This window comes from Opisthocomus hoazin, chromosome 7 (assembly GCF_030867145.1).
Source record: "Opisthocomus hoazin isolate bOpiHoa1 chromosome 7, bOpiHoa1.hap1, whole genome shotgun sequence".
Classification (NCBI taxonomy): domain Eukaryota; kingdom Metazoa; phylum Chordata; class Aves; order Opisthocomiformes; family Opisthocomidae; genus Opisthocomus; species Opisthocomus hoazin.
In genome coordinates, this window is record NC_134420.1 from 34,626,785 (window position 1) to 34,651,339 (window position 24,555).

At 39.5% G+C, this 24,555-nt stretch overlaps 1 protein-coding gene across 1 annotated transcript in view; it reads left to right on the top strand.

Annotated features, from left to right (window-relative positions):
- Window positions 1-24,555, top strand: part of MAP3K9 (mitogen-activated protein kinase kinase kinase 9) — a 65,068-nt gene that overhangs the window by 32,728 nt on the left and 7,785 nt on the right. The window contains exons 3-10 of the mRNA XM_075425416.1: window positions 776-956; window positions 8,362-8,510; window positions 12,024-12,199; window positions 14,629-14,869; window positions 15,984-16,106; window positions 16,868-17,021; window positions 21,745-21,857; window positions 22,528-23,343. Of these exons, the coding sequence (XP_075281531.1) occupies window positions 776-956; window positions 8,362-8,510; window positions 12,024-12,199; window positions 14,629-14,869; window positions 15,984-16,106; window positions 16,868-17,021; window positions 21,745-21,857; window positions 22,528-23,343 (1,953 nt within the window). The remainder of the gene's footprint in view (window positions 1-775; window positions 957-8,361; window positions 8,511-12,023; window positions 12,200-14,628; window positions 14,870-15,983; window positions 16,107-16,867; window positions 17,022-21,744; window positions 21,858-22,527; window positions 23,344-24,555) is intronic.

Here is a 24,555-nt window from a genome sequence, read left to right on the forward strand (position 1 = left end):
GTGTGACAGTACAGCTTTCTGGGTAAAGAGGAATATGTGCCTTACACCAAAGCATTCTGGAGTTCTGCCTCAAGTTTTTTTTTTTTTAAGTTCTTGGATATAGAATTCTTTGCCACTGAAATGTGGTAGAAACTTTGGCAACTTAACTAAAAAAATAGTTTCATAATGATGGCGGAGGGCATCTATAACATGGTGGAGTATATAAAGTCTTGAATTGGGCATTATTACTGATCATCAATCTTTGTGGGTTTTTTTATTGTGACTTTTAAAAAAATCTGTGTACATAGAGCTTCCATGCTTAACATATTTACATGAAGGGTATGTCCAGCCTGTGTGTATATCTGGATTAAAAAAAAAAAAAATGAGTCCTCTAAGCAGTTCAAGAAAAAGATACTATTACTGGCTTTCTGAGAGGGGATTAATTAGGAAATGTCTTCCTGTATCTGGATTTCTAGAAGTTACAGTGGTTCACTTCCTCTTAACAGAGAATTATTATACAGAATAACACTAGGCATTATATTAAATAATTATGTTATTATCTGTTTGTTCTCTGGGGCTTGGTATCTTGGTTAAATTAGAAGTTATTTGCTAGACAGCTGTTCACTTGTCAGATGAAGGGAACAGCTTGAAATAACTTGTAGCAGAGTGTGGTATGTTTGAATAACTAAACGTCAGTGAGAATATTGAAATTTGGAAGATCTCCAGGAGGATCTCTTTTGCATAAATACTGGCTTTACTCTGCATACCTTTTATTCCCCCCCCCCCTTTTCTCCAGTACTGATACTCGAAAAGGTGGAAAATGGAGATCTGAGCAACAAGATATTGAAGATCACGGATTTCGGCTTGGCCAGGGAATGGCATAAAACTACCAAAATGAGTGCAGCTGGGACATATGCCTGGATGGCTCCTGAGGTCATCCGCTCCTCCATGTTCTCCAAAGGCAGCGATGTGTGGAGGTATTGATTTGGCATTGACTGGATACTAAAGAGTAACTAGACCTGCCAGAAAACCTCTTTTATGTTGAAGAATGAGTAATGGTGAACCAAATATTAAAATTCAGGTCTTAAGAAAACTTTTTCCACCAGCTTTCCATCTATCATACTCTCAGACTACTTTGTATTAATTGTAAACATTTTTTGTGCCATAGAAAGTGGTGGACCAGCTCCTGCATGCCTCTAAATTTTTGTTGTTCTATAAATTTACATTCATATTATCCTAGGATTCATAATCCCAGTTCCCTCTGGTTTATCTAAAATAAACTTTTTGTTCTTATTTGGCTATTAGCTGACATAATCAAAGGCCATAAAACAATCTGTGAAGTACTTAAAATTACTACTTTTTTATTGGTTTACCAACAGTAAGATTGTTTTACATTTTGGTAGTTACCTGTCGCTGATGTTTATGTACACAAACACACTGTACATGATTGAATTCCCTCTGCGGTTTCAGCCCGAATGCAGTGTTTTTCACTTGCATAATAATCTCATTAATTATTTCCACCCTTCTGGTCCTTCACACAAGATAATAAATCTCTTCTCTAAGTCCATCTGAGAATGTAATACCTAAGTAGTAATTTGGATATATGTATTGTCTTTTCCATTCATGCACTGAGATTTTTGAGAATAGGAGCTACTTTGGTGGGGAGGAGTATAAGGATTGCTCATAGACTTCCAGAAATTGTGTTTGAATATGCCTGTTAAGTGCATTGGTAAATGCAGAATTCAGTGAATAGCTCTAGGACAATGACTTGTCTGGATGCAGGGTGACATGGAACCAGTATTGAACATCTGAAACAGATGAAGTAGACGGAATTTTGTTTTTCCTGTGGGGAGAGAGGTATTGAAAGGTCAGAGTGACTTGGTCTTTACAGCAGTAAGAGTCTGTCACTGGCCAGTAATGCTCCCACACAAGCGTGTGCATGCTGTGAGATCTGTCAGGATAAAGAAACATCCCAGCTGGCAGAATTGTCTGGCTGTTATGGCAGAGACTTGGTGTGGGGATTATCATTTTACTTATCCAGTTTTACTGAATAGAAAATGTATTGCCTTGTGATAAGTCTATGAATTTGTATTTTGCACACTAATGATGTGGATAAAATCCTGACTCTATAATTAAATGTGGTAGCTTCTGTAGTTAATCTGAGATGAACTGAGCAAGAACCAGGCTTTTATTCTGAGTGAAATCTGGCAGAAATTTAAACCTCAAAGCCGTGCACTTTTTCTGTGCATGTGTTGACAGTACTGGTTTGTACACAGCTTGTCAAGCTCTAACATCAATTTGCTCTTCTCTGAAACAGTGCCAGGAATGGCCTTTAATGGTGACCTGGAGGAGAGGGAGAAGGGAAGGGGGAAACAATTTCCCTGTGACTGTAATCCAGGCATGCTGTGAACAGATCTGTAGATGTTCTGTACCAGTATGACCTCATTTTAAACAAGATGAGAACAGGTCAGTTGATTTTGATGAAGGCAGCTCAAGTGCCTTTATACCTGTGCAAAATATCAGTTTGGTCATTGACTTAAGGGCTGTAAATCACTTCAATTATTTGTTAGTTTTTCAGAATACTGTATTTCTATTTTTAAGATTCCTTCATCACTTTCTCTTTTTATAGTTACCAGCCTTCCCTTGAAAACAGGTTGAGTTGCTTTCAGTGGTCTTGCTTAAACAGAGGGTCATCACCGTTAAGAGAGCTGTTATATTGTCTCTGAATAAGCCATCTCTGGTGGCTAAAACCTTGAGTGACAGTTAAGTAAGATGAAAAGAACATGGTGTTTTGAGGCATGTATGCAGAGCACAAATACTTGCCGGTGCAGTCACTACTGGTGTGTTAATGACTGTAAGCACTGGATTTTACAAAAGCAATCATGGACATGGGTAGTAAATCCTGTCCCCACCCAAGGGTGCAACTTGAGATTCTTAACAGGATGAACTTTTTTATCCTATTAGGCTTGGCCCTCCTCTTGTAAACCTCAACCTCTTCATTAATTACTGGGGTAAAGGGAGATTTTGCCTGATAACCTTCCAGTTAGTCTGTGCAGCATCAACAAAATGGGCTCTGTCTGTCCCTAACGTTCACAAACCCTTTTATTTCAACACCTTTTCTGTAAAGCTTGTTAGAATAATACTGCTGGCTGCATTGTTGCCCAGCCTTTTAACAAGAGTCTTATTCTGCTAGAGTTCTTGCTGCACAAACAGGTGAAGAAGATGTTGGAGAAGATGCTTGCCAGGACTGAAATTTCCTGAGTCGGTCTTCTCTCATCATAAAGAACTGCTTCATACAATTCCTTTCAAAGCATGTCTCAAGCTCCATTTAAAAAATTCAAACTGTTTTTTTGTCCCACTCTAAAGGAGGGTTGGCAAAGAACTTAAAAGGCTGAGGAATGCTCCCACACCACTGGTGTCTATCACCAGGGTCTGGGACACTTTAAAGCTTGTTGATAACAACAGTACTTAGTACATCTTGCTAGTGAAAATTTATTGCTATGAATTTTGCTCTGTTGCACCCACAGGCTTTAGATATACAGCAGAAACCTTGTGCTTATATTGCACAGAGGACAAAAGCCATGATTTTATTTAAATATGTCAGTTCCTGTAAATCTATTCATGTGTTTGAGAGGAGAGTTATGCATTTGCTTTGGATTTACAGGGGTGAAATTGAAGCACAGATATTGCAGCTTATCTGATACTGTACAGCAAACTAATGTTAGTAGGCATATAATTCACATTTCTCTCATTTTCTCTGCTTAAATGTATTTCTTGTTTGCTGTGCACTTCATTTTTGACTTGTGCTGCTTAAAAGACAATCATGTTGTCAATATGATTGGTATGCGGAAGATAAAGCCACTGTACAACCTTCATCTGAGTTCCCGGTGTTCCTCAATTTAGATGCTTTTAAGATGTATCTAGAGACCAGTGAAATAATGAGGATTTTAGTTTTCATTTAGGAATGGAATATTAGAACTACCTAAAACCATCTGATTATCAGATCAAGATGTTTTGGGCATTCCGTGGTGGGTGTAGGAACTTGTCATTAGAATATTTCATCTGAACCAAGTATTGGCAAGCAATTCCATCCACAGCTGACTGCTTGCAGGCTTCCCTCAACTTCTGTGTGAAATGAAGCACTGGCAAGACTTCAGTACCTGGCAGATAAGTGTCAACTAGCAATACTGGTAGAAGCTCACATGGGAGAAGTGTACACAACTGACTGTTGTGTGGAATAAGCAGGATATGTCATCTCTGTAACTGCCAGTCCATGCACAATGATAACTGTTAATAGCCATTAAAATGTAATGAATTTTTTTTCTTAACAAAAGTAATAATCAAGTTTCTGTTGTTGCTGGGATCTCCTTGTTGGACTGATAGTTCCTTTCTCATGGGATGTACTGAACCTAGGGAGGTGAAGAAGAGGAACCTATGGTGCAAATGCCACTGAACATAGCAGTGAGAAGAAATTCCTATCTTTTTCTAACTTCACAGACTTACAAGGGAGGTGGCAAAATCGCATGTGAAATCATGCAGTTCTCCAGTCTCCCTCTCCCTGAAAATCCAGTATGTAGGATTGAACCTGATATTAAATGGCTTAAAGGATTACTGGATCATTAGGAGATGGTTAATTATTCATACAAGTGTCAGTTGACTTGGATGCATGGGTTGTATCACATGGTTGATTTCATAATTAAAGTCCAAAAATTACTACTGGGTGCTGGAAAAATAAAAATGAGCTTGACCAGTTTTTCTTCCTCTCTTTGGAGAATGAGGAGAGGCCCTTGATTCTTTCTTCCTGTGCCTTTTTTTGTATAAATCTCTTCTGACTCTGTCTTTTTCCTGTGTAATTCCCAATCCCCTTCTTGAGTGTTAATGGAAAACACTCTGTTCAGCACCTCTCTTGCTGTTTAATCACTTGGGATGACTGTTGTTCAGATGCCACAAAGCATTGCTCCCCTAGTTCTGTGGAATTGGTACTCTCAGCAATGAACTGTAAGTACGTGAGGAAGAGGTCACATTGTTTTGTCAGAAACAAAGTGACCTTTCCTGCAATATATACTTCTAGTGTCACGTTAGAAGAAACACCAATCTGTCCATTCCTTTGTCTTTCAAAAACTACCCTGCAGAAGAAGTGCTTTGAGCACATCAATAGTGCTTTCCTAACCATTCCATTAAGAGGAGAATCTAATATATGCTTTGTCCAGCACTGGTGGTAAAGTAATAACATGACTCTTTGGTAGTTTTTCCTACCTTTTGATACCAACACTTGCATCCAAACTGAAGAGTAACATGAATGATCAATCAGATTTAGACAGAACAAATATATATATTCAGTCCAGTATTAATTTTCTGAGAGTGTCTTAAGAATCCTAGGAGGCCAAGAAAAACCCTTGAAGTCCTGTTTATTTTTTCAAATGAGGCTATTGATAAGTTAAGAAATCGAGAAACTTGATGGAAAGAAATAATCAATTACAATTATAATCATTATAATATCCAGAATATGAATTACATAGGGAAAAAATGTAGCAGATTATTAAGCAAAGTATCATTTTTTTACTTATACAAAGTAAACTAGCTGTGTTAGCAGCAAAGGTGGAATCTCTAGTGACTGAAATTCCCTATCTAAATAGGAAAAGTGGTGTTAAGACTGTCCAACTAACGTGGCAGCAGTTACAATTGATGTTAACAACTTGGTAGGTTGGAGGCGAGATTGCAAGAATACAAGTTGTGATAATGAAAATTTTGATTAGTCCCAAATGGATAGGGCAATTGTTGCTTCGAAACAAGAAGAGATTAATCTTTTAGCCTCAGAAATTACTGTTTCAAGGAGCAGCTATTCAGGGAGCATCTAGGAAGAGAAGCAGTTTTTCATTTCATCTTCAGGTGTGCTTAGGAGGCCTTCACAATTGTACAATATAACATATGGATACTTAGATGCAATGTCTTTGCAAGAGAAATTAAGAACAATTAGTCCATTACAGTAGTGTTTCATCTCAAGGAGATTAATGACAACATTGAGGAATTTTGTGTAAAAACAACAAAAGGGCAATGTGCAACATGGATATCTTTTAAGGACTCTATGTTAAAGCTCAGAGTGGATGCATAGGAAAGACTTTAAATGAAAGAAGAAGATAATGTAGAAGAGAATACTGGAAGACATCCTTCAAAAAGTTAAACCTGCATCCAAATGAGGAAAATTAGGCATGGACTTCAGTGCTGGAGAGTTGAACTTATAACACTCAAGAAGATTAAAAGGGTTTTGATGACAAAACAGAAACAAATAAATGGCTTTTAAATGCAGCACAGATGAGAACCCTGCAGGAGTACAGACAGCGCAGGAGTGACCCAGATGTAAGAGTGCAAAGAAGATGAGGCTATAGCAGAAAAAAATTAGGAGTGACTTGCATCTGCTAGAATGGAGCAAAGAGAGGCTTTTTAAGCTGAAAATTTCTCTTTAAGGGGACCGAGCTGGAGGAAATCTCATACTGAGTTACTATCCACAGAGGTGTTAAAACTGACGGATAAAATGAACGGTAACAAATTGCTGGGATTTACAGTAACATCCAAGATTTCTAAAGGAACACGAGAGAACCAGTTGAGTTAATAGCTGTGCTGTATAATGTGTTGCTTAAAGCTGCCTTAATGCCAGAGAAATGGAAGGCAGCAAACATGATGACAGGTCTTAAAAGAGCTTCCTGAGGATCAGCAAGTCTGAGTTTCAATTCTGCTAAATGGTAGAAACAGTACTAACGAACGGGAAGCTGGTGGACATATGAGCTTGTCTGGGGAAGAGTTGGCTTTTGTAGAAGGAAGTCATCTCTTGTGAAAAAAATTAAAATTCTTCAAGGAGTTACTGAGTATGTGGACAAGTGGTAAGATTGCTCATACCAGATTTAGATTTATAAAAACTTGCAATAAAATCTTTTATCAAAAGCTTTTAAAGAAAGTAAATTGATGTGGGAAAAGAGAGCAAGTCTGTTTCCCATCACTTAGTCAATTCTTAATTACTGAAGGAATAGGTCAGTTTTATTGGTGGGGAATTCTGTGTTCAACTTGATCATAAGTGATGTAAAAAAGCAATAAATGGTTAGGTAGTATTTGTTGATGATACCAAGTTATTCAGGATAAGAAAAATTAATCTACTGCAGAGAGTTGAGGAAAAATTTTACTATACTAAGTGATAAAATAGATGAAATAGTCATAAACACAAAGTAGTACCCATGGGAGAATTTCACATGTACAATGATGGGCTCTAAATTTTACTACTATGATTCAGTAAAAAGATATTCGAGTTACTGTGGGTAACCTAGCTCATTTTGTAAGGAGTCAGAAAGGCAAATGGCAAATGAAAATTCAATAGGAAAGAAATAAAGAAGAAAAGAGGAAATAGTGTGTGTCTCCCTGAATCTTTAAAACTTTATGTGATTTTGGTCATTCCAACATAAAAGGTTTAAATGGAATGAGATGGCACGAGAGATGTCAAGATCAATGAAAGATATGAAATGGCTTCTATTTAGGAGAGTAACTAGATTTGGATTTAGCTAGATTGGGATTTTGGGGGCTGGAAAGAAGATGATTTAGTCAGGATGTAGTGGAAGCCTGTGAAATCGGGGATGGCATGGGAGGAGCTAATAGGGAACATATCTTCGCTCTTCCTGGTATTGAAAGAACTACAGAGAAGCAAATTAAATTATCAAGTGAGAAGCTCAAAACAAACACATGGAAGTATTTTTTGGCATTAAATTTGTGGAACTCACTACCACAGAGCATAGCGGATGGTGAATGGGTTCAGAGGAGAACGAGACAGATCAATGGATAAAAAAACTCTCAGGTCACTAAGTATGAAGAAGCCATCTCTGGCTTGGGCTTCCTAGAAGCAAAGAGAATATTCTGAGGATATATTGTTTGTCCTATACCTGGGAGGAGAACAGTCCTACAACTATGTCCGTAACTTTGTAGTTAATATTTCATAGAACATCTTAAGAATTCTAAAGAAGTGTTTTTTACTTATTTTTAAAAATCACAACCCACCAAACAATCTCCTTCACATTTTTCAGAGTTTCACTGGGCTGTTGTTTGAAATTTTCTGAATTAGTTAGAAGATTTATGTTAATGTTTTTCAGATTATTCCCAGTTTCCAGAGAGAAAATTGTTTTTGCCTAAAAGGCAAAAATGGCATCTTATTTCATTCTTACTGAAAAATAGCAGATAAAATAAGGCATGTCACTGGCTTGGCAGCCATGATGAGCTTGTCCAGAAAATTGCAGTTTCTTCAGTGTACCAGACTCACCCTGATAGGTTCAGGTACTTTCTTGTTGCTTAACAAAGAATGTGTTAGTCAAACACTTATTCTCTTTTCTGTTTCCTTTCTGGTAGTTACGGTGTGCTGCTTTGGGAACTCCTAACAGGAGAAGTACCATTTCGAGGAATTGATGGTCTTGCAGTAGCATACGGTGTTGCCATGAATAAACTTGCCCTTCCCATCCCTTCCACATGTCCAGAGCCTTTTGCCAAACTCATGGAAGGTAAGTCAGCTGTGGGGTGAGTATTGTTTGTGCTGTTTCTAGAGTGCTGTTGAGTGTTGCCTCCTTGCGTTGGTTTTGACACCTAAGAGCACAGGTATCTCAAATGGCTTTATTTAATGATGCAAGTTATTGTGGGAGATAGGCTTGGCTGTTAGTGTGCTGTGACGGTTTCTCTGTTAGAAGGGTACTATCTGAAAGATATTTCCCTGCCATTTTTTATCAAATGGCTTTATAGGAAAATGGGGGCCAGTGCTGTTATCATCTAGCTTATTGTTTTCTAGTAGTGAAGACTCACCAACACCAAAACGTCACGTATTTTGGTCTAGTTTGAAGTCTTTAACTTGTTTTGAAATTCATAGCTTGAACATCTTGCTAGGCAGTGTCAGACTGATTTGAAATGAAACTTTATCCTGCTGACATTTCAGGGAGAGGGTTGAAATGTGCCTTTGACATTTGAAAACAACCCAAAATTCCAGTCAGAATGATGTGATTTTCTACTTTCTGTGTGGAGATAGTTCATACCCAAGGTGGGCTACATGTGGATGAAAGAAATATAGGAGTTTGTCATCAGAGCTGTGGTAGTTATTAAAAAGGATTCTGTCAGGTAGCTTTTAGGCTGTGCCTGTGTGACCTGCTTTGACAGCTATTGCAACTGCTTACATATCTCCCAAGCTTCAGTTGTTCCTCCCTCCCTCCTTCCTTCCCTCCCTCTCTCACAGTAGTACCTTTAGTGTTTTTTCAGTGCCCCTATTCCCAAGGATTTCCAGGTGTTTGTATGTAACAAACATTTTTATACCTAACTGACAGAAAGAAAAACTGAGGTAAAGAGAAATCAGACATGTTTTTGTAGTCTTAGCGAGCACAGAATGGGTCTGAACATAGAACTGATATTCTGTGGCCTCAAGTGGTGTTTTTAGCCCCAAGAAAGGAATTTGGTTCATGCAAGAAAATGTTTCTGATGAATTTCTCTGCTTTTAGCATGCTTTTGCATTTCACTGGTCTTTTCTGTAGGTTATGGGCTTCAGTTGAGTTAAAGTAGAAAATTTCATGTAGTGTTGTGCTGGAAATGAAATATCCTACTGGATAATAAATAGCAGCAGGGTCACAGGCATAGTAGCTTGAAAGCAATGTAAAGCAAGAAGCTGCATTCGAAAGAGTTAATGGATGGAATGACCAGCTCAGTGTTGTGGCAGGGCAGTTTATTTTGACGTGGCTCCCTAAAACAAGGACCCTGGATTTCTTAAATATAAGTGAGGTATCTGCTGCTGGGCTTAAACATAATGCCCTCTATCGGGAAAGTCAGGTAGAGAGATATGGCCTGCACTTGAACCCGGTGGCGCAGGGGTGAGCACCCACACGGCATTGGAACGCTTGGCTTCTCCGTGCGCAGGGGGAAGAAGGGAACAAGAAAACAATTACTTTCTGCCCCTTCACCAAAGCTGTTTTTCAAGCAGGCTGTTTCCTGTCTCGGGTGAACTCTTGTTCCCCTGACGCTGCTTTTAGTTTTGAATTACCGCCCTGGTGGTCTTCGCTGAGACAATAATGCTGAGCTTTCCCTCTTCACAGAAAAGACTTGTATGTTACAACTGCCCTCATTAGTGCAAATAATGGCAGATCTAAGCCTGGGAAAAGAAAAGCCACGGGCCACCTGCATAGTTATCCTGTTCACTCATTCATGCATTTGGCTGGCTGCAGCATTTTGTTTTACTTTGGGTCATGTTTGCTTTGCCGTGCTTAAAACCTGGGCTAAAGAGGCAGGGGTTATGGCACTGACAGTCCAGCTGTATCACCCGTTGCTACTAATTGGTCAGCAGCAGGGGACCTTCAGAGCACTCTTTAACATCCTCAGTTCTTTATTTTGATAAGAGATGCAATCTGAAATCCATAAACACAAATGTGTTCCAGCTTATGCCTCCTGGAATCTGATCACATGCTGAAATACCAGTATTTTTATACCAGCAGTTTTGAAACCAAAACTCCCAAATGCAAAATCACAGTAACACTAAAATCAAAGAAGACCTGCAAAACCAAGCCTCAGCAGTTGCACAGATTTTGTGAAGTATTATTTATTTTTAATTACATCTGCCCCTGTGTGTATTTCAATCCATAGAACTGATGAATGAATGTCTTTTAGGGCATCACCAATTTTTTTTTCAGAATGCTTCTTTTTTTTCCAATTGTAAGGTCTAGGAAACTTTAGAACATTTTTATAAGTCTTGCCTTGTGCTGTAGTAATGTGTGTCTGAAATCCAGTGACCATTTAGAGCAATGATAGTATGAGCATCTTGAGACCCGTGTGTTACTTTCTTCCACTCATGCACAAAAGCTGTATTCCCTAGAAATATACTTGAATGCGAAGTTTTTTCTGTTTGGTTCTTTTCAAATATTGGCATGCAGGAATCTAGCAGTACTAAAGAGAATAAGGATACTGGCTGAACAAGAACCTGTGTAAGTGCCAGTATGGGACAGTATAGAATGAGAAAGTAATGTTTTCTGCAGGAGTAGAAATAAGGGTGAGGCAAGAAGGAGGACTGAATGAATAAGAATTTCCTATTCAAAAGTGTTAAGTCAAACATTTTGACTTAATGTCTTTTTTAAAGCATGTTCTTAATGATTTTGTAGCTTGAGATGTTACTTCATACCATTTTCTATTTCCAGTGTGCAATTCCCATCTCTGTAAAAGGAGTACCTTGTTTTGCTATTGCTAGTTGAGTTGCCTCATGTACTAAGATGGGTATCTTAAATTCTGCTTTTTTAGAGCTCTGTAATTGAGTAACTCAGTGCACTAGATTGTAAATGAAAAAGCTTTTTTATCTGTGGTTTCTCTTAAAAGCAAGAGAAAAAATCCTGATCAAACAAATTTATCTTAAATAAAAAAAGAACTCTAAACAATGAGAAAACTCCAAATGCACTATTTGGTGGCATTATTTAATCTCCTGTTTCCACTCAAGTTATGCCCAGTCTGCTTTGAAGGAGAGATTTTCAGTTCTGTGGAGGAGATTCATAATGACTCAGCTCAGCATTACAGTTTGGCATTAGAAGGACCTCTGACAGATATCCTTGTGCAGTATGGCTGTTAATTCTGTGGTGTAAGTGTGATAAAATAACTGTTTACAAGAGTCTTGCATAGTATCTCCACTCTGTGAGCACATACAACTTAAAGCAAAATATTTAAGAAATTATTTATGATTTTTTAATATATGCTTGAAAATGTAACTTTCTGTAAAATTAGTAAACTCTATTTTACTTGGCATATTATTGCAGTAGAACCTAGAGACCGGGTAGTTCAGGATCTGAAGTGATGTGGGATGTTGTATAAGCATGAAAGCATGAATTCCATACTTGACTTATGATCAGACAATAGTCAATGCAAGGGGGAAATGGAAAAGATGGGGTAACACAGATAGTGTGCATGCCACTCTTAGCCACTGGGGATCAGTAAAGTGCCACTCATCTTCTCAAACCTCCAGTCTAAAAGATGCATAACAGTCACTTGTCTTTGTCCTGTTCTAGATTGTTGGAACCCTGACCCACACTCACGACCTTCCTTTGCCAGTATTCTAGACCATCTCACTGCCATAGAAGAGTCTGGTTTCTTTGAAATGCCCAAAGATTCCTTCCACTCCCTGCAGGAAGACTGGAAACAAGAGATCCAAGAGATGTTTGATCAGCTCAGAGCCAAAGAAAAGGTGAGTAGAGAAAAACACTCCATGCTTGTGCTCTCTAGATTATCATTTCCCATTTCATAATTCAAACAGAGATCACTGTTTAGTGCATCCCAGAGTTAATTTTGTATGTACTTTACTGGAACTTGTAATAAGCCCTCGAAATCAATGGCAGGTTATGATGTACACAAGGGCAGAATCATGAGCAAAATATCTGCCTCGTGAGCTGCTACTCTTTCTAATATTGTAGTGAGCTTCCATTATACACTGTGCAAACTGCTATGATGAGTTGTCTTCATTATTTAATGCATCTGATAACTGTTTCACTGTTAGCATCTTAACAGAGCAGCCCAATGATAGTTGCTAACAGTAATAGTAGGAGGGGTAGTTTCAGCATACATACTCTAGCAAACATTGCAGCTTTGGTTCTGTCAGGTTGTGTTTTCCAGGTTTTGAGCACAGCCAAAGTGCATAGCCTATAATAAACACGAGTGCTGGTCAGGGGAATGGTCCGATAACTGTTATAATCGCAAGTCCTCCTGGGTAAATAGCAGGGAACTAAAATGCTAGCAGGAATAAAAAGAACTGTGACCACCAGCCTCAAAGAGTAGGAGTTAAATGAAAAAGCTGACGATTTCTTCAAGCATACTTGCAGAAAGCACAGCTTACCGCATCTATGTTAAGGGCCTTACAGAGACTGTCTTTACAGTTGGTATGAAATCCTGCAGTGGAACCAGTCTTGCCTGAAACTAGATTCATAATAACCAGCCAGTTTGATTTGGGCTCAGAACTTGGGTTTAGGAGGCAGAGAGAAAGAAAGAGAGACCTTGGGGCAGGGCAGATAAGTCCCACAACAATATTTAAAACATTTCTATTTGCATATTATAGGAGCTTTGAGGAAAAATAAAATGGCTAATAGACATTTCCGTGCTGCACCATGTTGTCCCTTGGCATAGCTGTGTTGGAACAGTTTTTGAAAACCAGAAACTTCATCAGACAAAGTAGTAGCTAGACTGCCCTCAGGTTTTGAGTACTGTAGTCCTCTGTAGCAATGGGAGAATTTTATGTCTTGTTCAGCTCATGAGTAAAATGTACCAAACCTCTGTGGTGATGGTATTAAAAAAAAGGTAAAATCTAAACTAAAATCTATCTGATAAGATGAAGTTTAACTTGATTTCTTCAGTTTTTACCTTCTGCAGTGGAATTGGCTAGCTGGAGATAATTATTCTGAGTGCTGAATTCTTTTTGTCCTTCTGGTGAGAGCAGAGGAGTGCAGCAAGAAGAGATTTTGAGATCTCAAGGACAATTTCAGTTGATTCATTTTGTCAACAAAGGAAAGAATGAAAAGTTTGCTTTTGCTCCTTAGGCATAAATAAGCATACCATGCTTGGTGGAAACTGATGGGAATGACCTCCTCATGATGTTGTCTTCATTGATTTTTATGTTAGAGCTGTGTTTTGTGCTATTTTATGATGCATGAGATGGCAAGGTTATTTTTAAACAGTTTAAGTCAATACTGAAGTTAACATTGGTACTTACTGAACAGGAAAGCACGGATTAATTCTTTTCAGTGTTATGAACAAATCTTGCAAAATGGGTTTCCATATGCATGGTACTCTCCAGTGGCTCTTGTAAACATGTTCACCTCAGATATTCAGCATCTTTTCTCATGACGATGAATTCAGGCTTCAGTGCCTTTTCCCAGAATCACAGAATGGCTGAGGCTGGAGGGGACCTCTTGAGGTCATGTGGTCCAGCCCCCTTGCTCAAGCAGGACCACCTAGAGCCAGTTGCCCAGGACCATGTCCAGACAGCTTTTGATTATCTCTAAGGAGGGAGACTCGACAACCTCTCTGGGCAACCTGTGCCAGTGCTCTGTCATGCTCACAGTGAAAAAGTGTTCAGAGAGAATCTGCTGTGTTTCAGTGTGTGCCCATTGCCTCTTGTCCTGTCACTGGGCACCGCTGAAAAGAGCCTGGCTCTATCTTCTTTGCACCCTTCCTTCAGGTTTTATATGCATTGAGAAGATCCCCCTTCCCCTCACCCAAGCCTTTTGTTTGCTAGGATAAACAGACCCATCTCTCTCAGCCCTTCCTCATAGAAGAGATGCTCCAGTCCCTTAATGATCTTTGTAGCCCTTTGTTGGACTCTCTCCAGTGTGTCCATGCCTCTCTTGTACTGGGGAGCCCAGAACTGGTCAGAGGGTTCCAGGTATGGCCTCACAATTGCCAATGTCCAAATTTTAATACTGATATGAAGCGTCTTGAATGGCAAGCATGGAAGTTCTTCAGGATGGTTTAAGGTTTTTGGCTTTCAGCTGAGCCTTTAAACAGTGGTGCTAGCATTGCTGTGAGGACAAGTCATTGATGCGGTACCCTCAGAGCAGGTAATGTTAATCTTAAGCCACAGGTCACAAGGTAGCTTTTCTTTTCTACTTCCTGATCTCTCTGCAGGAGCTACGCACATGGGAAGAAGAGCTGACTCGTGCTGCTGTTGAACAGAAGAACCATGAGGAGCTGCTGCGAAGGCGGGAACAGGAGCTGGCAGAACGTGAGATTGACATCCTGGAAAGGGAGCTCAACATCATCATCCACCAGCTGTGTCAGGAGAAGCCTCGGGTGAAGAAACGCATGGGGAAGTTCAAAAGGAACCGGCTCAAGTTAAAAGATGGAAATCATATCAGCCTGCCTTCAGGTTAGTGACATGTTAGGTAGGCGCTCAGGTGAAATGGGAGGAACAGGTGAACCTGCAGCTTTGGTAGCTCCTCTCTATTGATATTTACACATTAGGAAGTATTGGATGTACTTTGGGAAAAACATGCCTCTTTAGGATCAAGAAACTAAACTGAATGCTTTTGTGGCTAGCATTCCCCAAAGTTCCAAGTATGAAGGTCAGACGGAAATTTGAGATGTTACATGTTTGTTAGTCACTGGTTGTATACGGTTCATGGTAAAAACGTTGGTGTTGCAGTTTAACATGTTAATATTCAAAATGATGAGTTTAATAAAGCATGTACATAAAAAATGGTATAGGTTCTTACTCTGGGAATATTTTACATAATGCTGCAGCAGAAACCATAATCTACTGGATTTCTTGGTGCAGGAACCTAAACATTATCAAAAATACATTGATAGCTGTGAGACTACAGCACTATATCACTAGTTCACAAGTGACCTCTATTACCACCCTTCTGGAAGAAACGTTAAATATTGGTGAGGTGTCAGGGAAGTCATTCTTAAGAATGAAGATGGTGATTTTCATAAATATTGAATCCTTAGAATTTCTGCCGTGGATTCTTATGAAGATTCATATTTGTAAAAGAACAAAAGTGTGGTGTTTGTAAATCACCTAGGGCTCATCGCTACCTCAAGGATGATGGCTTATTCTTTGTTTTCTGAGAGACACTGGCTGTTCACATGTTAGCTGTGCCTTTTTTTAGGTCTGTAAACACCCATTGGTAGTGGGTTTGGTTAGCGTAACAAACTAGAGATAAGGTGAAAGGAATTTTTGCAGGAATATACTTTGGCATAAATGTCAGTCAACACATGGGGATCTGTGTGTTTATGTGTCTCACACATATACTACGATGATATATCTTCGCAAGTGCGAGCACACATCTTTGTTCTGAATTAACTGCATGTACAATGGGGGATAGCAATTAGCTGCAAAACTTCACTTCTACATAGATCCTGTAAATTGCGGTCTTTGAAAGTTACCATAACCTATTTCTTTATTCTTATATTAAAAAAAAAATTATTTAAACTGAGTCTGTGTGCTTTTGTTTTCATTTTTTTCTTTTGGCAAACAGATTTTCAGCATAAATTCACTGTGCAGGCTTCTCCAACGATGGATAAAAGGAAAAGCTTGATCAGTAGCTGCTCCAGCCCTCCTGCAAGTCCTACCATTATTCCCAGACTCAGAGCCATACAGTGTAAGGAGCTCAATGTAGTATTGAATTTGGGAAATGTGCAGTCTGTCAGCGTGGTAAGATGCCAAGATTCCATATCTAGGACAGGACTGTTTAAAAAAAAAAGTTCCTAAAATGTTTGCCTTGTGCCCTGCATGTATGCCTTTAGAGAAGAAAAATGGACTGTGTTGGTGATGGGCAGGAGAATCACCTTCTTTGGAGTCCAAACGTTACCCAAGTTCTTGAAATAGTGCTGTTTGATTGTATAGAAAATACATTCCTTAGGTGCACAGGTTAATATTTAAAAATACTTATCTGCAGAATAAATCTGTGAAACATTATTGAAGTGGATTAAGTTACTGATGGAAGGAAAGAAAAACAAGGGTGCTTGGAAAATAGTGTTCCCATAATAAAACAGAATTAGGCAGACAAGCCATGCAGACAAGCATGTATTAGAAGTATGAGAGGGATGTTAATTAACGTGTGGTGTTTGTATTGGATGTCATGACACTTGTGTGTCTGGTATCAAACTGGTTGTTCTAAAAGAGAAACCAGTGATGAAATAAAGCTGTAAAGCCTATCTATACTAATTTTGAAGGGATCTGGTTTTTAGATCTGTGCTGATAAATGGTAAAAATTATGGGAAAGAAGCCTGAGTGGATGTTTTCATTAATGTTGCTGTTCTGGCCTGTGTTTTATTCTTTATGTTGCTGTGGAACCAACTTTTTAATTTGTGTATCTGTTGTTTTCTTTCCCATTTTCCACTGTTCTTCCCACTTGTCAAGTGACTCCTGCTGAAAGCAGTAAAACGTGGGGACGAAGCTCAGTCCTTCCAAGGGAGGAAGGAGAGGAAGAAGAGAAGAGAAGCCAGAAGAAAAAGGGACGCACTTGGGGACCAAGCTCACTTGGTCACAAGGACCTAGGTGCAGGAGAAGATGGGTAAGAGAGGGCCTGGAACCAGACTGGTTTCCAGTTCTGAAACTGGTTATGAGCTGGTTCACAGGAGATTTGCCTGTCCTCTTGCAAGGACTTTTCTGCTTACAAACTTACCTGTTGTGCCAGGGATGTTAGAGATTCAGAACAGATTACAAAACTGCACTGCATTCCATTGCTTGCTAGAGGTCCAGCACTGACCTGATGCTTTCAACTGCCTGTTATTACCTTGTTATGAGTATTTGTAAGCAGCAGAACTTCTTCTTAGCTGTGTCTGAGAGCTTTTCTTTATTTTCAGGCTCAACTTTCTGTAGTTTCATATCATATCTGAAAATACTTCTCTTTTACAATTCTCAACTATGCTTTTCCTTGTCTTAAATGCTATTATTTGAAAAGTATCTGGTAGAGCCAGGCAAATACCTTCTCTTCAGGCTTTTGAAAAAGACGCATACCTTGACTGAACACATCCTGAAAGTGATTTTTGCAGAGATACAGGTTGTTCTTGGCCCTTTTCTATAGATTCTTGTTCTCTGGCTTCTTTTTTTTAATGTGTGTTAATTATTTATACGAGGATTCCAATGGATCATTGCTGAAATGCTGCTTTAAATTTTGATCTTCGAAGAGGTTCAAATGTCTTGTGATTTTTAGTGGACTTTGAAATTTTTTCCCCTGCTAAATTGATAGCTTGACTCTTGCAATATCTTTTAGCAAGGAAAATAATTAGTTAGAATTTCTCTCTAATATTAATGTGCTCAAGTGTGAAATTCCTGGGAAATAGGTTTTTTACCTAATGCATCACTATTGCGGTCCTCTGCAAAAGGACCTGGATCTAGGTGTTCTAGTGGCATTAAAATATGTTGTCCCTCAGTGTTAACAGGACGATATGGAGGAAGCTTCTTTGATTGCTGCCTATGCTTTACCTATTCTATAGAGGAAGTATAGCATTCTCCAGAATGAAAACAGATGTCACATTTTACGATCATTAACTATATAAAAGGGCAGGAGTTCACTGAAGCTGGTAGAAAAACAGCTCTACCTTTGAATCGTATTCTTAGAATTCTGGGAATAAAGATCTTCAGTATTCCATTCATTACTGTACAGTCTGAAGCACTGAATTGCTTTGGGCACAGACAGCTGGAAGGGAGTTGCTTGCTAACCATGGTTGCTCTTAAAGCTGTCCTGTTCTCCCTACAACTGAGATGTTCTGTAGTATTCATCACCTTTCCCAGGGAGACTCAGTACAGCTACAGCATTTTGCAGAGTATCTGAAACATGGTAGTGTTGCTGAGAGCACAGTATGGTTAACATACAATGAACTACTGCTTCTTGCTGAGATCATGCCAGGCTGGAGACTTATTTAAAGGGAGCAGAGCTGCAGTAAATATTAGTGACTCAAAAGACAGAGTGCTTGCTATTTGTACTACTTTTTAGTTCTAATTTTAGAAGATGGGGGGATAAAAATTGGGGTAAAGTGAAGAGCTAAACTTAGGACAGATAAGTCCACTTCAAGCCTTCTCCATGACACTGTTCTGGTAGCAGCAGTGCTGCTATTCCAGCTGCTCACATAACTCTAACTCTGTGATTAAGGGAACTTGAATCTTCATCTTTTTCATCACTTTCCATGTGTTCTCCACAGGAGGTAATTCCAAATTTATGCAATAATGACATTGTGGGAATTGCAGTGAAATTTTCTAGCATGAGTAAACTAACCTGTAATTAACATCAAGTAAAGGCAGTCGTGAAAGATTGTACAGTGATTGTTCACCCTTGTGCATTTATCTTTGAGCATGAGGAACATACACAGCAGCAGGAGGTTGCTGTGCTGAATTGCAGAGTCTGGGTGAAGATTTATGTTAGATCAGTGTCGTGACAGTTCAGTTGTAGTCTTATGGTATATTCTCAAGAATATATTGTGAAGTCTTAATTGTCTTCAAGCTTGGCATTGATTAACCTCAGACTGTTACTATGGCATTGGTGACCTTTACCCTGTTGACGTTTTCACGCTAGTGGTGTTACTGATTTTATGGAAGGCGGCACTGGATTTGGAGTAGTTGTAGTCCTTTAGCTGTTATCTCTTAGAATCTTGGAAGCTAAATAGGGATGAGCCTGGGAACAGACACTTCTTATTCATGGCAGTATTGTATTAATGCCTCAACATTGTGTAACAGAACAGTATTACGACATCAGAGATGCCATCTTACAGTTGTAGGGACGTTTTTTTGCAACTTGCTGAGCAAATAAGCCTTGGCACCTTATCACTTCTAAGGAGAGGTGCTTTTGTCTTCCCAAAAGAAAAAGGCAACAGAAGTAACTCAACCATAATACAACAAGAGTAATAACCTTCCTGCTATTTAACCCAAGCAGAGTACAGGTGAGAAGTCTTTAGGTTCCTGCATTGTCATGCTGGTGACTGAAAGAGAGAGTTCTGCTGCTAGTGCTTTCAAATCATTCTAGTTGCTCTTTGCTTGGAGCAGTAACAAATAATACTGGTCTTCAGGATCTGCTCATATAATTTGGGAGAGAGAGAGAGAAAGAGGAAAAAATAAAAGGGAAGGGTGAAGATTTGATAACCTTGATGCAAACGTAGCAGGCCTTGAAATTATTTTGGTAGCTATTTATCTTTCTGCTCAGATTGAGCTGCGCTTTGTCAATAACAGCAATTCTTGAGACTGTTTTTTGCAAGGGAAGATTGCTCTGAGAAGTCATAAAAAAGCAAACTAAGTTGATGTGTCCTGCTGTACAATAATAACAAAATAACAATAATAACAAAAAGATAACTATGACTATAAAGTGAAGGCTAAGCTGAAGATTACTGCTGCCTATCACTTACAACTTGCTATCTATGCATATAGAGAACAGAGTGTGTATTTTCACAGCTCCATGTAAATCTCCCCTTCCTCAATAGCAGTCTACCCGTATTGTAAGAGCTTTGACATTTACTCTGGGAGGTAATCACACTGCTAACATGGTTTGTTTTCACACACTAGCTTTCGCTTAATATGCTGCTCTTTTTATAATATTTATCGTAACTATGTGTGTTGTACACACATGGATAATTTAGATACGACATACGTTTTTTGTGGGTTGTGTTAAATAGTTGAGTATGGTATGGAGTAAATGAGGACAGAGACCCACACACAGAATTACATCTTGGTTGTCAAGACCAACAAGTTTTGCAAGTAGGTCTCAGCGCTGTGCTGTCTGGATTCACGTTCATAGCAGGGTACTGCATATGCCAGAATGGTTAATGGAGGGAAAATTATGGACTTTCAAGATAATTGTGAACTGTACAGGATGCTTTTAGTGTAATCCCTATAGCACTTGCGGTTATCAACCAGTATGTGCTGAATCAAGTTCAGACCTTGCAACCTTGCTATAGCAACATAGTTTGGTGACAAGTAGGGCATGCCAGTAGAAAATAGTGGAAAAATACATACCAAGGCAAAAAACCCCGACATAATAAAACTTTGAGATTTGAAATCCTGTGATGGAAGCCATCTTAGAAATGCAGAAGGATTCTGGTGGAAAATGAGAATCATGAGAGATAATTCATTACAATCCTTCCCTTACAGAGAAAGAAGGATATGAGCATATTATAGAAGTTATGTATCTTACCAAAGAACAATGCAAGTTAGTAATGGACCTGGAAGAGGTCTCTTTTCTTAAGTTTTCCTGTTCTTTGAATAACAAGTACATGATCTTGTATGTCCAGTTGAGATCATTCAGACTATCCACAGATACTTTTGCTCCTTTCATTCAATTTCTGACTATCCTAAGTGCCTGTTAGCTTTTACCCAACACTACTACGTGTTTCATGTTGGAATGTGGAGAAAGGCACCACAAATAACCTAGTTCAGATGATATTGATGGCTGAACAATAAAACTTCGCTGAGTGTTGATATGTCAGAAAGTTATGGCAATTACTAAAGCTGTCTCTGATGTCATGGAAGTACTGCAGGGAACAAATAGGATGATGGTAACGAATACCTATGAGTAGGGATTACTAGTAAGCTCAGGTGCCAAGTGACATACCTTTAAATGCAGGTGACTTCGAATTAGGGATTTCGTTTGGGTTTTTCACTGATTTGTTTTGGGGGGTTTTGGTGTTGTGTTTTTTTTCTTTTGATCTGTAACTAGAAGAAACAACTATTCTATGATTGTATGATTTATTATTTTAGTTAGCTATTTTTCCATAATCTAGAACTTCTGCTGTTAACTGTCTGTAGTGCAGTGTTTTCTTTAGAGGAGACATATTTGGGCTTATAATACGGAGGCATGACTTTAGCATATTATTTCCCAGTGAGTGATTTTTGACTTTCATTGTTCATTTGTATTTCATGTGGAAATGTTTTTGGAGATATTTTTCCCCTCCTCCTGCTGAGCACTTTATTTTTTACCTGCCATAGTAGCTTTGCCTTGATTTAAAAAGGAAATGTTTCATCTGATTTCTGTAGCGGTGCGTTCTGTTATTCTGCATTCATAGCTGTTGGTTATCAGCAGAGGTCTGTTGACTGCCATGGTGTAACAAATGAGGGAGGGACGTTGACTTTGTTTTTTGTTTTAAGGCCCTGTAAAGATGTTGCAAAATGTCTTGCTATGGGAGGACTTCAAAGCTATGTAATTAAGATGGATACATGCATACCCTAAGTAGAGCAATAGAGAATAGGAGGCAGGAATGAAAATTGGTTGTAAGCATGGTACATCTTCTCCCATCTGTCTACTATTTCAGTCTGAAAGCTCTGGTAGAAGGATACAGACAGTGGTCATCCAGTGCACCGAACCTTGGGAAGATCCAGAGAACTGCACCTGCTTTTCCAGGATTCACCAGCTTAGCAGAGATGGGTAAAGGAATTCCCTGGACTTCATATTCTCATCACCACTTCCATTCACATTTGAATGAACCTCTCATTTCCTAACCTTCACCTGGTACCTTACAGCAATGTTTTAATTTTGGTGGTATCTGGTTTTTCTTGTATTCTTTGTGAAGTAACTACCTTTTCCTCCTGGATTTTCTTTTTGTTTACCCCTCTGCTTGTGCTTCTTATCTATCAAGCTAACAAGCCTCTCTTAATTGCCCTCTAACTCCATGATACCTGTCACCTCCTTTACTGTTAATGATTTTTAGATGTGCAGCATGGTTACATCTTCACTTGCAAGGAGAGATCCTTATAATTTTCCTACCTTTTGCACTTCATTCCAAAACATATAAATTTACTCTAGAAGTAGCTGAGGTGTAGATTGCTACTGAAATGCTGTTCCACAATTGGTCTCAAACAGATTAATGTGTCATTAATTTCTTCCACTTTGACAGTATTTCCAGTTACTTGTCTCAGCCTATCTGCTTTGGAAACAATAGCCTGTGACTATTTGGTTGTTGGAGAATGATGTTCGTGATGAGAAGGACAGTTGCATCTTCTGAGGAGAAGCTCAATTTTCGTGTATATTTGAGGCAGTGAAATTTGCCAGTGAAAATATTACATCCGTGCAAAGTCTGTTTTCATTTGCTTTACAGATGATGAAGACAGCGAATGTCTTAATGGAGAGGGCAAAGTGCACCCTTCACCTGGGCACAATCAGTCATACCTCTGCATCCCGTTTCAGAAGAACGAAGACTGGGATGGCCCTTCTAGTGATGCCAATGAGGAGTCCACCCCTGTGAACTCTGCTACTAGTACCCCACAGCTGACACCCACCAACAGTCTCAAACGTAGCGGCTCCCACCACAAGCGATGTGAGGTTGCGCTGCTTGGCTGTGGAGCAGTGCTGGCTGCTGCAGGCCTGGGTTTTGATCTGTTAGAAGCAGGGAAGTGTCAGCTGCTTATTGAGGAGGAGCCAGAGGCACCCAAGGAAGAGAAGAAGAAGCGTGACAGCATTTTCCAGCGAGCTGGACGCCCACGCAGGAGCACTAGTCCGCCTTCCCGAAAGATCTTCAAGAAAGAGGATCCCATGTTGTTGCTAGGCGAGCCATCCACATCCCTCACCCTTCTTTCCCTGTCTTCCATTTCCGAATGTAATTCCACCCGGTCCTTGCTGCGCTCAGACAGTGATGAGATTGTGGTGTATGAAATGCCTGTCAGCCCAGTGACAGTCAAGGCTCCCTTGCCAGCCATCACCAACCCACTAGTCAATGTCCAGATCGAGAGGTTCAAACAAGACCCCAACCAGTCCCTGACTCCCACACATGTGACGGTCTCTTCCCACCCCCAGCAAAGCGGGCACAGGCGCACACCTTCTGACGGGGCCATCAAAGGGAGTGGACTAGTTGTCAATGGGTGCCCAACCAGTGGATGCCCTTCCAGTAGCTGTTTAACTGGAGCACTGGGAGCAGGTAGGTTTTCAGCCATCTTCCTTTTCCTCTTCAGAATAAAGACCCAAACGGTATAATTACTTGTTAGGAAGTAAACATGTTGCTTATACAGCATCCATTGTGATGGCCAGCCCACAAGAAGAGCTTATGGATGCTATCTTTAGACAAATAATGAACAGAATAATGCAGTAATGGTGTCTGTTCCAGCATCTCTGCGCTGAGGAACTCTCTCTGCTTCCCTGTGCTGTGAGGCAGAGCATAGTATCGTTTCTTAGACAAAGATGTTACCAAAATACAAATATTGCGCATTTTTAGCAGTTCCTCACGATTGTATCTCCATTGCCTTTATACACTTGTTTGTATTGCTGCTACAATTTCAAAGTAAGTTCTGATCTTTAAGGCAGTGAAAACTGGATCTCTAAAGCAGTCTGGGGCTGTGCCACTGTTGCTCTTACTGCTTTGCAAGCAAGAGGGATCTTCCTGGGTAGGTAGTGTTTTCACTGTTGCAGTCTTCAGGAGTGGCTGTGACTTGATAACTTAAAAAAATGTCTTTCTGTTTTCTTGCCCTAATAATTCAGGGAAAAAAAGGACTAGAATAATAAATTAAAATCTGATTTAAATAGACTTTTCCCAATGGTAGAACAAAATGTGAGGTTGTCTGTTGAGTGGCAGTCTGCAGTAAAATGTGGGTTAATGCAGCTGAGAATACTCGTTAAAATGATATTCATGAAAATTTAAAAGTTATGTTGTGTTTATTAAAAAACCCCACAAAGAACAACAAAAAGAAATACCACCCGCCACCCCTAAACAGAACAAACCATGAAGTGGCCAAAGTAGGCAGGGTTAAATGGCTCTTCCAGAGAGCTGGTCCTGCTCGCTGCAACCAGATGCCGCATACCCTGCTGTGCCAGTCGCTCCCTGATCCATTCAGGCTGTTAATGGGTAATGCCCTCTGAAGGATCTGGAGAGTCCTCACCTCTGGTAGGAGCTCAAATCTGTGCTTTCGAGTCTGAAAATGAAGGCGGCGAAGGCGGCGAAGGAGAGAATGAACAAAACTTGCTTGTGCTAGGTCAGTGAAACGGGTGTCTTGCAATGTGCTGAGAACAGTGTAGGAATAAAGAAGCCAGTTATTCACTTCAGGTTGGTGTAATCTTGAAGATACGGAGTTTGTAGATTCTGAATGGAGTCTTTCTGCTTTGAAAATGTTTTCACAGTGTGCATACAATAAACTAA